A 13932-nucleotide genomic window follows, 5' to 3' on the forward strand; every position below is an offset into this window, starting at 1 on the left:
GATTTTTTTATTTTTTTATTTTTTTTTTTTTTGAAGATATCTGATAACAAATTCCGATAATCGCACACCTTGCATCTCAACACTAGTGCAGTCTATAAACCATAACACTCTTTATACAGCAATAGACACTTTCCTGCTGTCGACTTTATCCCCTTCCAACTCGGCTCCACTATATTTCATCTCCCATCATGCCCATCACTACAACTTTTCACCATTCGATACGACTATTCGCCACTTCTTCATCCTCCTCCTCTGCATTTGCCAACCAGAACTACTACCAGCTACTAGAACTACCCACAAATGCTACAATCAAAGAAATCAAGCTCCAGTTTAAGAAGCTATCCAAGAAGTACCATCCTGATTTGAATCAACACTTGACAGACGAAGCTAAACAGGAAAACAATGCTAGATACGTCGCCATGGTCAATGCATACGACACACTAAAAGACATCAAGAAGAAGCGGGCTTACGATCAATCATCAAGTGGCTCTGGTGGTAACGCGTCTTTCAACATGGGCAATCGTCGGTCAAATGAATACAACAAGTATTATGGTGAAGCTAAGTACCATTCGCGCAGTGGTAAATCAACATACTCTGCATCAGGACTAAACACCAAACGACACAAGGTAAAGTACCAACATTCAGGATCAACTGGTGCAAATCAGCTGCGGTTTTCAGGCGAGCATGTAAACCACGGAGATCGTTACGACGTGCCCCATTTCGATTACGACAAACACTTGAATCGCAATTTACAATTTGAACAACGCATCATTGACAAGTACATGGACCCAGCCACCAAGGCCAAGATTCTTAACCAGTTGCAAAGTTCCGGTGAACAAGTTTCTGAAGAGTTAAAGACAAAACATTTGTTGCGGCATGTCAAGATGATTAAACCGGGATATGAACAGTCTGAACAAGTGGGGAATGAGCGCAATGGCGATCAATCTGCTTTCAATGGATACAGGACAAACTACAATGCTCCCAAAAATACGCATAATGTGAAATACGGACAAAGCACCACTTATCAAGGTGCAGCAACGTTTCAAAACTTGTATCAGAAACCAAAGGCCGCGAATTATGGATACAGTGACGGTGCAAATGGAGATCTAAATGGGGTTGCCAAACTCTTTACTGCTTTAGGCGCAGGCACTTCTCTTTACATTCTTTATAAAATCATCTTTTAGAGTATTACTACAACACAAAACCACTATTATGCTTTCATTTGTATTGATATACACTTTATACCATCCGTCTCTTTCTTCCTCTTCTTAACGATCAACTTCACCAAACACTAAATCCATAGTACCAATGATGGCCACAGCATCGGCCAAAAGGTTACCTCTAGCAATGTGGTCAAATGCACCCAAATGGGCAAATCCAGGAGCTCTAATCTTACACCTATAAGGTCTCTCACTTCCATCACTAACGACATAAACTGCCATTTCTCCCTTTGGTGCTTCAATAGCAGTATAAGTTTCACCAGCTGGTACAGCATACCCTTTAGTAAACAAAAGGAAATGATGAATCAAGGCCTCCATATCTTCCTTCATCAAACTTCTTGGTGGAGGAGAAATATTATAATCTTCCACTTTGACTGGTCCCTGTGGCATATCGTTTATACACTGGAATATGATTCTCAACGATTGACGAAACTCAGCCATACGAATCAAATACCGATCATAACAATCACCATTCAACCCCACGGCAATATCAAAATCGACTAAATCGTAAGCATCATATGGTTGTGACTTACGCACGTCGAATGGAATTCCCGATCCTCGCAACATTACCCCTGAACATGAATAATTCAAAGCATCATCAGCTGTCAATGTACCGACGTTTATAGTACGCTCTTTCCAAATACGGTTATCAGTACACAACTCTTCAATCTCATCAATCCTATCACCGAATTGAGTAGCCCACATGTAAATATCATCCAACAAACCCGATGGTAAATCTTGAGCAACACCACCTGGTCTCACGTATGCACTATGCAACCTTGCTCCCGAAACACGTTCATAAAACTCCATCAACTTCTCACGTTCCTCAAACCCCCACAAAAACGGAGTCAATCCACCAACGTCCATAATATGGGTCAATACCGACATACAGTGGTTCAAAACTCTTGTAATCTCACCAAACAAGGTACGAATGTATTTTGCCCTCAATGGGACCTCGATATTCAACAACTTCTCCACTGCCAACGCAAAAACTTGCTCATTGGTCATCATGGACACATAATCCAATCTATCGAAATAGGGCAATGCTTGCATATAAGTCTTTGTCTCAATCAACTTTTCAGTTCCTCGATGCAACAATCCAACGTGAGGATCACTACGAATGATTTCCTCACCGTGCAATTCCAAAATCAATCTCAACACACCGTGAGCTGCCGGATGCTGTGGACCGAAATTTATCGTGAAATGACGAATCTTGGTATTTTGCTTTGAAACTTGATCGGGGTCATCTGATTTATCCCACATCATATTCGTCTCGTCCATGACTTCAGTGAAGGTGGTCTTGCCGAACATGCCTGGTGGGTCAGAGTACTTTTGTACTTTTCTTCCCAATGGAGTGACGGCATTGGCGGTGGTTGGTTGTTTGTTGGGGGTGTTTGTTGGTAACGGGGTTGGAGTTGAGGCGTAGCTCCTTATACATGCAAATGGCGATGCTGATAGCGATGATTTTGCTAGTTTGAAGGAGTGTGATGATACTCTAGATGCCCTCAACATGATGTATGCGGTCCAGTTGTGAGTTGGGAATAGCTATGGAGCTAGGCTTGCTTGAATAATTTTCGCTTTGAAGAAAGAGGTTCTCGATAATTTGACACTACCAATTGATAGTAAGAAAAACCCAAAAAAAAACAAAAAAAGAAAAAAAAGAAGAAAAAGAAAAAGAGAGAAAATTGTATGGTGAATTTGTTATTGTTACTAAATAAGTTTCTTTTATTGGCTGTGGTTGTTGTAGAGAGTAGGAAATTGGTAAAGCTCGCACTACCTCTGCAATGTCGTGTATTTTGTTTGCGACATTGAAGCTCTGCGACAGTGCGGGTGTTGGAAAAAGAAATTCAATTATACGCGTTGTAAAGAAGAACAGAAATTTCGCTTCAATTTTAGGTAAGCGTAGCCAGGATCATACACTATATGCAGTACCAGCGTTAACAGAAGCTTTCCTCTCACTTCACCAATTTTTTTTACAAATTCATTTTCCCATTGCAACTTTTTTTTTTTTTTCACAACCAAAGCATATAGTAACTCCACAACTACGTAGTCAATTCACAGCCACAATGGACTACAACACTAATAGCATAGCAGCATCTGAAATAACGCCTCCTCCACAACACAACACATTACAACCACCACCACAACAACAACTGCAACAACTGCAACAACTGCAGCATCTGCAACATCTGCAGCAGCAGCATCTCTTCCAACACATTAAACGAAGAAACGACGACTTCGAACTGAACCAACACCGTTTCAAAAACATGACTCACGAAGAAGCCATAAACTCAACCACAGAATGGCCCCAATTCATACATCCCGATGGAGGCATAGTCAAAATCTCACCATGGGGGTCAATACGAGAGTACACTGACCCCAAAACCAACCAAACCGTGACTAAATTTGAAGATTGTAACTTTGACGACTACTCGTTCAGGTCGGAGTCGGTTGAAAAGATTTATCAGACACCAGATACGCCACAGTCGTTGCATAATCAATCTGGTAGTGTTGCTACTAGCAGTGGTGGTGCCGGTGCCGGTGCCGGTGCCGTTGCCGTAGCTGGTGGCGATTCTGGGGCCAACCCATTCACTCTAAGTCCAAGCAATGAAGTTGAAGGGTATGTCGTTGATGGGTATGGTCAATACCGAAAGGATGCATATTCGCGTGCGAATGATCAGTATCCAGTTGAGCAAGAGAATTATTTTGGCATTGGTGGTGAGCAAATGGAAGAGTTTGATTGTAGTTATAACGAAGATGAAGATGAGCAAATGAAGTAGCTTGGTTTTTCATATAGTATTTGGGTATTTTGTATTATTACGGTGTTTTTGAATTCAGCTTCTCTGTGTGCTTTAGTAAGACGCGTCTTTTATGACTATAACCTTCTTGTCGTTGATTAAACACGTTATTATACAGGTGATGCCACCTAAGCTGTGTTTTACCTTCAAGATTGTAAAGCGAGGTTCATTTTGTACTCGTGCAGCATATCTTACTGAAGCAAAGTACAGGTCTGTAGCTGGATTGTACAATCGAACTTCACCAAACTCTACTCATGTTCAAAAAGGTCACATATTTGACCTCCTGAAGCTTTAAATTTCAATACTTGCCAACGCTAGAGACCAAATGTGGTGTATCTGAAAAGTAAGAGACTACAGTGTCTCGTGAACCCCCAAGAGAATAACTCGGAGTAAAGGTGTTATCGTCATTTGGTGTAGCACGATGCTTGTGAGCCTACTCTACTTTACAGTGTTTTTAACTGGCATGTGTAGCCTGACTAATAACTATCTCCCACCCGTATTTGCTCAAGGACTGTCTCTCTGGAAAGTGTGTATGGTTAGGTTAGTCGTTCTAATTTAGATGTTTGTGTCAAGAGGAGTACATTCCACGTGCTGAAAATATACTCAAAAGGTAAATAATATACTGAGTTCTAATATAAATTACGGACTGTAATAAGGTGGATCAATTTCCTCATCGGCATTAACATATATATACACATCTTGAATGCTTGCGCTCAAATGTATGATATTGATACGGAGAATTATGGACATATTTGGTTTCTCGTAGATAAGCCAATCACAATATCAGCTCTACTGACTCGTGGCCAATCATTGATCAACCTGGTTCCAACAGATGCGGACACATTCAAAAAATATTCATCTAAGGAAAGGAGGATTTTCGCCATTATGTCAATTGGTAAGTCAAAGAGGCGCAATGTAGTTGATTGTGTAGTGTTTGGTAAATACTTGGTTGATTGAAGACTGACTTGTCCTTTAAACCCTTAAAGTGTCAGCCGACTCCCCCTTCCCCCCCCCCTGCGATACTCAATTCTGCGACTGAGAGATAAAGTAGAACGGAATTGACTCACTTGTTGATGATGAAACTGGACATTTTGGGTCGTCTAACAAAGACCAACAAGTTATATTCTATGCAGAAGGTGCTCGGTCTATTTTGTTAACAAATGAGACAAGTATGCATACATAAAGGGGTCAACATTGCAGTGGGTGAGCTTGATGCGTCCAGCTTACCACTCTTGCCCCAAACTAAAGGTCCTAATTATTACTTCCATATCAAAGTGGGCATGGAGTACTACAAACGAATCAAAGATCAGTCGCATCGTGGAATTTGAAAAGTTTTTACCGACTATGATGGTGCTACGTTTGTCAGTGGTAGAAGGACTACTTTGATTTATTAGTGACCTATGATACAAATTGTGTGTAGAGTTGGCGTAAGGAGAACTTATCTCCATTTTAGTTCTGCAATGTATGTTGAGTCGTTATTTTGCAGTCATTTGGTAGCTCGTGTGGTAACTGGGATTGTTAACAAAATCCCCCTTGACGACCACTCGCAAGAAAGGGGTACATATCCAGTTTTCTGCTCTGTGCTGAAGACATCTATATAAACCACCACGGTACCTGTCGGCGCCAGAAGCTGCTCAGTTGTCAAGAGTTGTTCTTTTCTGTCAGTGCAAACATAGCGCATTTCCTGAGAAGAAGATACCACAGTCGTCGATACCAAGGCATTTTTCATTACTCCTCAGGTTAGAGAAGGAAGGACCCTAATCGGACTCCACTTCCTCAACTCCATGTGAGTTAATTACACATTTCTCTTACGTTGTTTGGTTAATTACTCGTGAGGGGAAGCAAAATCTTGCACTGACTTTTAGACTTCCCCTCAAATTGAATCCACTGTCCCTCCACCCCGCCCCAAACTGCCATCAGTTTGTATCTAATAGTCTTACTAATAGTACCCTATATAGAAGCATATATATATATATTGTATCTAGAAACGTTTTTTGCTTTGCTTTGTTTTTGTTCTTGAAAACTGTGGGGGAAGTGGCACAAAAAAAAAAAAACAACAACCAAACATTAACTTTTACGTAATCCTGAATTTGTCTCACCCGTTTTGGATCTTCCTACCCGATACCCTTCTTGCATGAATATAAACCAACCTGGAAATGGATATACACTGTGAGTGAAAAAAAAAATGACTGACTGATCACAGTCTTCACTTGTTCAACCAACCATGAAAGACACTACACCTCCACTTCATAAACTACCCAAAGAGCTACTCCTTCAAGTGCTTCCTTTCGAAGATTGTATATTGACGCAACCTTTGGATATATCCATACCGTGGTTAAATTTTATTGATCCAAGGAGGTGCTTCAGATTATTGGGAAGAAGTGGTATTGGAAATGCACGATGTGGCTCTAAACATGATTTGGAATTGAAATATGGCAAGTTGATATACATCAATTTTGGTAACCATATTGATCCGAAATACTTGAGAAAGTACATCATTTTTAACGCACTGGCTATTGAAAGGGTTATATTTGACTTTCCAGACTTGGTTAGGTGCTTGAAAGTTTGGACTGGTGACGTTGATCATCACGAGTACTTGTGGTTTCCCAGCGTTAATATCCAGAGCTGCAGCTCCAAACATTTACGCGATGTCATATTCACCGATTGCACAGGCTTGGCTTCAGAGCCTACATTCAGAATTAACAGCTTGCTACATCAATCGAACAAAGTTGAGGAGCTTCTATATGACCTCAAGTTTGAATTCATTTCCAATTTGAAACACGTCGAGATAGACATGACAGTGCAAAACTATGTGAACCTCAAGAATGAAATAAGGGAGTGTACACGAGAATGCCACAAGATCAGGCCAACATCATTACACTTATACTTGACGTTGGAGAATGCTCTGACATATCCACAAAAGTTTCCTACTGAATGGGTCACCAGCATTTTCAACTTGCAGCTCGTGGAAGAGTTTTCTCTACATTACTACAACAAGAGCACCTCGATTGACTATTTGAGTGATTGGATTGAACAAATGCCACATCTCAAATCTTTGAACTTGGGATTCGGCAACTTAAATTTCACTCAGATACCTCGACAATTCACTAATGGGAAAGCTAATATTCAAGTCAAAGTGGATAAAAAGTATTTCAATTCTATGCAACACAAATTCAACCGGTGTAATTGGCAAGAGAAGAAGTTTAGGGATCATGTCATTGCTTATGGACCTAGTTCGTAGAGATTGTTTAGATTAAGTATATCGATGCTCATTTCTATTTTGCAGCAGATTTTGAACACCCCTTTTCAGTACTGCGAGGATAGAGATGACTCACAGAGACAAAAGCTTGGTTGGTTGCATTCCTTTAGTTCTATATACGTCAGCAATCCCCGTAGTTGATGAGTTACAAAAAAACTTTTCACGTGACACGGTCCAATGCAACATATGCAGGATTTAGCAAAACCCTAAAAATAGACCCAGCATGGATCACCACCTCATCACCACAGCCACATTCTACTAAATCCACAGCTCAACTAGCGACTACACTTCCAATAGCATTTGGACTTTTTCTTTTTTTATTTTTCAAGAAGATGAGGCGATATGAACATAACCAACGAGTTACATCAAGTACGATCCATTGATAGTGGAGATGAGGGGTCGAGTGCCATGAGCACACCTCCTGATCCGTCGCCAAGTCTACTACGACGAATATCTTCGCCTGTTATGTCGGATCTACCGAGTATCTTTAGTCACTTGCGGTCCAATGATAGTGAGTCTATGACAAAGAGTAGCAGTGGCAAGAGTGTGATAAAGCGTGTCTTAAGCGGCAATAAATCTAGTGACAGTGTTGGTTCATCCAACTCCATGTCGTCAGTTTCGAATCAGGTAACGAAGGTGCTGTCTGCAACAATACCGCCAGAAGCTATAGACCATATTGATTCACTACCGTCCCAACCCAATTCAAGCATAACAAAATCAGTCGATCAGTTGAAAATACCCAGCATATTTCAAACAGAAGGTTTGCCCTTGTTGAAAGTATCACACAAATCTAAAAAGAGAATTCTACTATTCATTGACTTGGTGAATTTTTCCTTCCTTTGGAAGTTGGCTCCTAGTACAGCTACAGTGGGAAGTAAACGGTTGTCAATACATGGCTCAACTCAAAGAGTCCACGAATTCACAGTTGACGATATCAAGTTTGTGTATACGCACGAAAGAGGCTCCAACTATCGTGAGGAACTACGCATTTCCAAGGAGTTTGAAGCTAGGTGGATTACATTGGTTTATTTCAATCGGAAAAAGGGCAATTTGAAATTGTTACACTTGATTGCCGACACGGAACACGATTTTAAACGATTGGATTTGGCCATCACCACAATGAAGAATTTACGACATCATCTTGCAACTGAGTTTCTAGTAGACTTGAATGAATTGGATGAATCGCATGTGAAGATGATTGTGGATCGTGAAATTTCCAGTTTGAGTCTGCAAAAACAGTCCCTGAAGGAGTTTCTCGCGTTTAATGACATTCTAAAGTATGCCCGACGATTAGGTATAAGTATCAACAAAACGCATTTGGAAAGCATATTCAACAGCGTACTTGAAGCACATAGTGGGTCACAGAATGCAAAAGAAAAGGGGCTTGACTTTGAACAGTTCAAGGAGTTCATATCTATGTTGAAAAAAAGGGACGACATTTTGGCCATCTGGGAGAGCTGTTGTACAGACATTTCCCTAGGTATGAGTCGATTGGATTTTGAACGCTTCTACTTGAGCGTACAGAGTGAAAACCCAAATCCAAATGAAATGAATTCTCTTTTTGATCAATTCAAGACAAATGGGGAACATTGGACGGCAGAAGATCTAAACTCGTATCTTATGTCGAGCTTCGCCAACCCAATCCTCAACATAGAAACAGACACTTATTTTACATACCCGTTGACAGATTATTACATTTCTTCATCACACAACACATATTTGACGGGCAGACAAGTGGCAGGAGATTCTTCTATTGACGGGTATGTGAGAGCATTACAACGCGGATGCCGATGTATTGAAATTGATATTTGGGATGGACCCAATGCCGAGGATGAAAGTTCAGCAGATCCAGAGCCAATTGTCAATCATGGAAGGACATTTACTAAACCGATTGGATTTGCCAATGTCGTCAAGACAATACAGAAGTTTGCGTTTATAACTTCACCATACCCATTGATTCTCAGTTTGGAGATAAATTGCTCTCCAGTGAGTCAAATGCAAGTGGTCAAGATCTTGAAAAAGACATTGGGGTCCAGTTTGGTTACCTCTACCATTGATGACAGCTCCACTATCCCCTCTCCGGAAATGTTCAAGTACAAGTTTTTGGTCAAGGCGAAAAAGACAAGCCCATTCAAAGATTTGATTGAAACGGATGAAGGGAGCTTTACCACGTCAACAACAACAACGTCCCTATCAGAAGATAATGGAGTGACACCCACGGGAAAATCTTTCAGTCTAAGAAGAAAACCTAAAGCTCCCAAGGTGATTGACCAGGTCAGTGAATTGGGAGTATATCTTCAAGGTATCAAGTTTCGAAATTTTTCCTTACCAGAGTCCAAAATATACAATCACTGCTTTTCGCTTAGCGAAAAGACAATCAACAAGATGATGAAAGATGAGGTAAAGAAGACATCATTGGATAAACACAATAGAAAGTATTTTGTGCGTGTTTATCCATCAGGGTATAGAGTAACCTCATCAAATTTCAATCCCATAAAGTATTGGGAACATGGAGTTCAGATGGTTGCTACAAATTGGCAAACATATGACCTTGGACAACAACTCAATGAGGCAATGTTTGAAGGTGTTGATAAAAAGGGATACGTTTTGAAACCAGCACACTTGAGAAAACCTATAATCAAAAGCTCAAAGTTTTTCAAAATGTTCCAACCAGCTTCCAAAACGATCAGGTTTAGTATAAGCATTATCAGCGCTCATCAGTTGCTGAAGCCCAAGGATAGCGATGATGCAATCAATCCATTCGTCTCGTTGGAGATTATAGGTCCTGAAAAGATCAGCTGGGATTCTCCTACAATGGAGTTTGGAAAAACACGAGCTATTATGGATAACGGATTCAATCCTACTTGGAATGAGACGTTTAGCGGATCGATCACAGGGTCTCTCGAGTTGGTGTTTGTAAAGTTTGTTGTGAGTTCGGTGGCCAGTCCAGAAAGAACGGATGATGTTCACCCCTTGGGCCTATCAGTTGCCAAATTGGACTACCTAAAACAGGGCTACAGGTACTTGTATCTCAACGATCTATTTGGCGAGCAGTTGGTGTACTCTTCATTGTTTCTCAAGATTTCATACGACTGTGTATAATGTGTACGATGAGATGGACGTTTTATTTTTTTTTTTATTTTTTTTTTTTTTGTAAACTTTTCCATAGTCATCGCTTTAATCACGTACAGCACAACTTTGCCTTAGAGATGGGGAAGATATCTGCCAACGACAAGCTCAAGCAACGTCATAATCCTCTTTTGAAGGATATTTCCTCGCAGGGAGGCAATTTGAGAGCAACACCTAGGTCAGCACATGCAAAGAATAAAAAGTTAAAGTCCAATGAGAAGGAACAGAATGAGGACGGGTATTTGGATGCCGTCAGTTCAAGAAAGATTTTGCAGTTAGCCAAAGAGCAACAAGATGAGTTGAGAGATGAGGAAGAGGTGCAAACGCCAAGCTTTGCTCAAGCGTTCAAAGAACAAGATGTCAGCAGCGATGAGGATGATCAGGAATACTCCGATCTCGAGGAAGACGAAGACGAAGACGAAGAGATCATCTACGACGAGGAGGAAATAGAAGTTGATGAAAAAGATGCAGAGCTCTTCAACAAGTATTTCCAAAATAATGGCCCATCTTCAAACGGACAGAGTATAAACTTGGCGGATAAGATCCTTGCCAAAATACAAGAAAAAGAACTGCAACAACAACAACAGCAACAGCAAGACCAAGTACAAGAAAGACCGCAAGATGCAGTATTGCTACCTCCCAAAGTCATCATGGCTTATGAGAAAATTGGTCAGATATTGTCCACATACACCCATGGTAAGTTACCCAAGTTGTTTAAAATTTTACCCAGTTTAAAAAACTGGCAAGATGTGTTGTATGTAACGAATCCCGAAAAATGGACTCCTCATGCTACTTATGAAGCAACCAAATTATTTGTGTCCAACTTGACTGCCAATGAAGCACAAAAGTTTGTTGAGTCAGTGCTTTTGGAGAAATTTAGATCATCAATTGAAGACTCGGATGATCATTCTTTAAACTACCACATCTACCGGGCTTTGAAAAAATCATTGTATAAACCGGGTGCATTCTTTAAAGGATTTTTATTACCTTTGGTTGATGGATACTGCTCAGTTCGTGAGGCCACCATTGCCGCTTCAGTATTGACCAAAGTCTCAGTTCCAGTTTTGCATTCTTCAGTTGCATTGACCCAATTACTACAAAGGGATTTCAGTCCGGCAACCACTGTTTTCATCAGAGTGCTTATTGAGAAAAAATACGCCCTTCCCTACCAGACTTTGGACGAGTTGGTGTTTTATTTCATGAGGTTTAGAAATGCAGCACAAGATCAAATGCAAATTGATGAGAGCGCAGAGAATACAAAAGCTCCACAACTACCTGTTGTATGGCACAAGGCGTTCCTTTCGTTTGCACAACGTTACAAGAACGATATCACCGATGATCAAAGAGACTTTTTACTTGAAACTGTGAGGCAGAGGTTCCATCACGCCATAGGTCCAGAAATTAGAAGAGAGTTGTTAGCTGGTAAACCAAGATTGACTGCTTCTGAAGTCCCCAAAAAGGATGGTTTGATGGTCGATGCATTCTAAGTGTGTATATTTAGAATAAAAATCTATAAATTTACTTTAAACCTCTTGGGTTGATGTTCTTTTCCTGGCCTCTTCACACAAATGGTTGAAATCGGCAGCTAAAGCATAGTAGCTCTGCACGACACCAATGATTGTCAAGGCAACCGTGGTTCCCTACCACAAACCATGCAATGAACCTTTCCATGGTGAGTAAAATGAGAGGTAGATCGACAACGGGAGACCAACAACATAGTACGAAACAAGATTCACAATTCCTCCAATCTTGGTTTGTCCTTGGCCCCTTAAACACCCAGCGGAGTTTGCATTCATGGCGTCAGAAACTTGCATGGCTGCAATAAGCCACATCACACCAAGCACAATGTCAATAACTTCTTGGTCTTTAGTGAAGGCGTTGGCAATTGGTCTTCTAAAGCAGTACAACGCAAGAAAGTTCAAGACAGATATAATCAATCCAAAGCTAAGTGAAACTCGAGTAGTCACCTTTGCTGACTCTGCCAACCCTGCTCCTAGGAAGTTGGCAATTCTAGAAGACGACGCAATACCAATAGCAAATGGCACTTGGTATGTCAAAGAAGCCATTGTTGTTCCAATTGATTGTGCCGCCAAGGACTTTGTATCAATATAGGATGCCAACAAAGTCAAAATTTCAAATGCAAGAAACTCAGCCTCCAACATAACAAGACCTGGAATGGCTAGCGAGACGAGTCTTTTCCAACCTTGGAAGGCGTGTTTGATATTGAGGCCACCCCAGCATTTCAATGGATGTAATCCACTAGGTGCGTCCTCTGCCTTGACGAAAAATATGGTAAACGCAAACAACCCAGCTGCCATTAACCAGTAGTTGATGGCAACAGAGATAGGCGCACCAATGTATCCAATATGTTTCACCAAATACCAATTCATGATCAAGTTTGATGGTGCAGCAATAAGCAATACATATGCTCCAACGTTGTAGATCCCTTGCGCTTGCAAAAACCTCTTTCCGCATTCAAACAATATGTAAGCAGGGATACCTACGGAAACGTACTGGAGGTACTGTGCTGCCAACTTTGCCGTCTCCTTATCCGGGACAAGAAGACAAATCAAATCATATCCAAAAAACACCCATGCAATTAGAACCGGTAACATGACAACTGAAATCAATGCCACACACTTTTGCAAATATTCTCCGACCATGGTATACCTCTTTGCTCCAAAAGCCTGCGGGCATAGAGTATCCAATGCAGTGGCAATACCTTGTATAGTAGCGTATCCTGTTATATTCGCCGTCATGGCACCCATAGAGACTGCCGCCAACTCGGTCGCACCAATATGCCCAACACTAAAGACAGACACTGTGGAGAGTGAGCACTGCAATAGAAACGTAACCACCGATGGTATAGCTGAACTGATCAATGTTTTTAGCTCAAGCATAGGAGTAGTCACTTCAATCTGGTGATTTTCAACTGCATCTTCAAAAGCATCTCGGACATCGTCATCACTCTTTAAATCACCCACTGGAATATGACTTTCTTCCAACAATTCGCGTTCTTGATCCAACAATTCTCTAGCAACACTCAGCTTACGTCTGTTTTTGAAATGGTTGGATACGTTATCCACCAAATTAGCCTGTGTCCCTTGGACATCGATCAATGGTGAATTTTCATCCGCTTCAATGTCACTTTGAAGCAGATGACGATTTCGATCTGATGGGGACCCGATGAAATCTGAAGGAATGTAAAGTCCACCTTTACCTACTGAGCCGTATACCACTGACGCCCTCCTTTTGCTGCTAGAATGAGTGAACTGGTGACTTCTTTCGGAATGCGTCATTGTGCGTTGTAAAGAGTGCGCTGGTTGTAGTTTGTTGATGATCCTGAAAGAAGAAAGACAGAAGTAGTGCTAACTTTTAAAGTTTAAGCGATGCTGGGATACGATGAGGAGAGTTTCTGTCACAAAAAAAAAAATACATGCGTCTTGAGAAATTTCTTTTACTTTTTCTTTTTTATTCTTTTTTTTTTTTCTTTTGGCAATTCCGTTCTTCCCAAATAAGCAAAAGC

At 40.9% G+C, this 13932-nt stretch overlaps 7 protein-coding genes across 7 annotated transcripts; 5 read left to right on the plus strand and 2 right to left on the minus strand. All coding sequences in view use genetic code 12, as the record gives it.

The window, feature by feature from the left end:
* Positions 1–188: 188 nt before the first annotated feature.
* KGF57_000881 (uncharacterized protein) lies at positions 189–1184 on the plus strand (the record flags this gene model as incomplete). Its single annotated transcript, XM_051755396.1, has 1 exon — positions 189–1184. The coding sequence occupies one exon, from the start codon at positions 189–191 to the stop codon at positions 1182–1184; it is 996 nt and encodes a 331-aa protein (XP_051610655.1).
* An 84-nt stretch (positions 1185–1268) lies between these two features.
* On the minus strand, positions 1269–2732 carry NUC2 (Nuc2p; the record flags this gene model as incomplete). The annotated part of the gene is made up of 1 exon (XM_051755397.1): positions 1269–2732. The coding sequence occupies one exon, from the start codon at positions 2730–2732 to the stop codon at positions 1269–1271; it is 1464 nt and encodes a 487-aa protein (XP_051610656.1).
* A 554-nt stretch (positions 2733–3286) lies between these two features.
* Positions 3287–4000, plus strand: KGF57_000883 (uncharacterized protein; the record flags this gene model as incomplete). Its single annotated transcript, XM_051755398.1, has 1 exon — positions 3287–4000. The coding sequence occupies one exon, from the start codon at positions 3287–3289 to the stop codon at positions 3998–4000; it is 714 nt and encodes a 237-aa protein (XP_051610657.1).
* Positions 4001–6242: 2242 nt separating this feature from the next.
* Positions 6243–7259, plus strand: KGF57_000884 (uncharacterized protein; the record flags this gene model as incomplete). Its single annotated transcript, XM_051755399.1, has 1 exon — positions 6243–7259. The coding sequence occupies one exon, from the start codon at positions 6243–6245 to the stop codon at positions 7257–7259; it is 1017 nt and encodes a 338-aa protein (XP_051610658.1).
* Positions 7260–7619: 360 nt separating this feature from the next.
* On the plus strand, positions 7620–10379 carry PLC1 (phosphatidylinositol phospholipase C; the record flags this gene model as incomplete). Its single annotated transcript, XM_051755400.1, has 1 exon — positions 7620–10379. One exon carries the CDS (start codon positions 7620–7622, stop codon positions 10377–10379), a length of 2760 nt encoding a protein of 919 aa, XP_051610659.1.
* A 107-nt stretch (positions 10380–10486) lies between these two features.
* Positions 10487–11893, plus strand: ENP1 (snoRNA-binding rRNA-processing protein; the record flags this gene model as incomplete). Its single annotated transcript, XM_051755401.1, has 1 exon — positions 10487–11893. The coding sequence occupies one exon, from the start codon at positions 10487–10489 to the stop codon at positions 11891–11893; it is 1407 nt and encodes a 468-aa protein (XP_051610660.1).
* A 153-nt stretch (positions 11894–12046) lies between these two features.
* Positions 12047–13705, minus strand: KGF57_000887 (uncharacterized protein; the record flags this gene model as incomplete). The annotated part of the gene is made up of 1 exon (XM_051755402.1): positions 12047–13705. The coding sequence occupies one exon, from the start codon at positions 13703–13705 to the stop codon at positions 12047–12049; it is 1659 nt and encodes a 552-aa protein (XP_051610661.1).
* Between the last annotated feature and the right edge of the window lie 227 nt (positions 13706–13932).

This window comes from Candida theae (assembly GCF_024610275.1).
Source record: "Candida theae strain CBS 12239 chromosome Unknown scaffold12, whole genome shotgun sequence".
Classification (NCBI taxonomy): domain Eukaryota; kingdom Fungi; phylum Ascomycota; class Pichiomycetes; order Serinales; family Debaryomycetaceae; genus Lodderomyces; species Lodderomyces theae.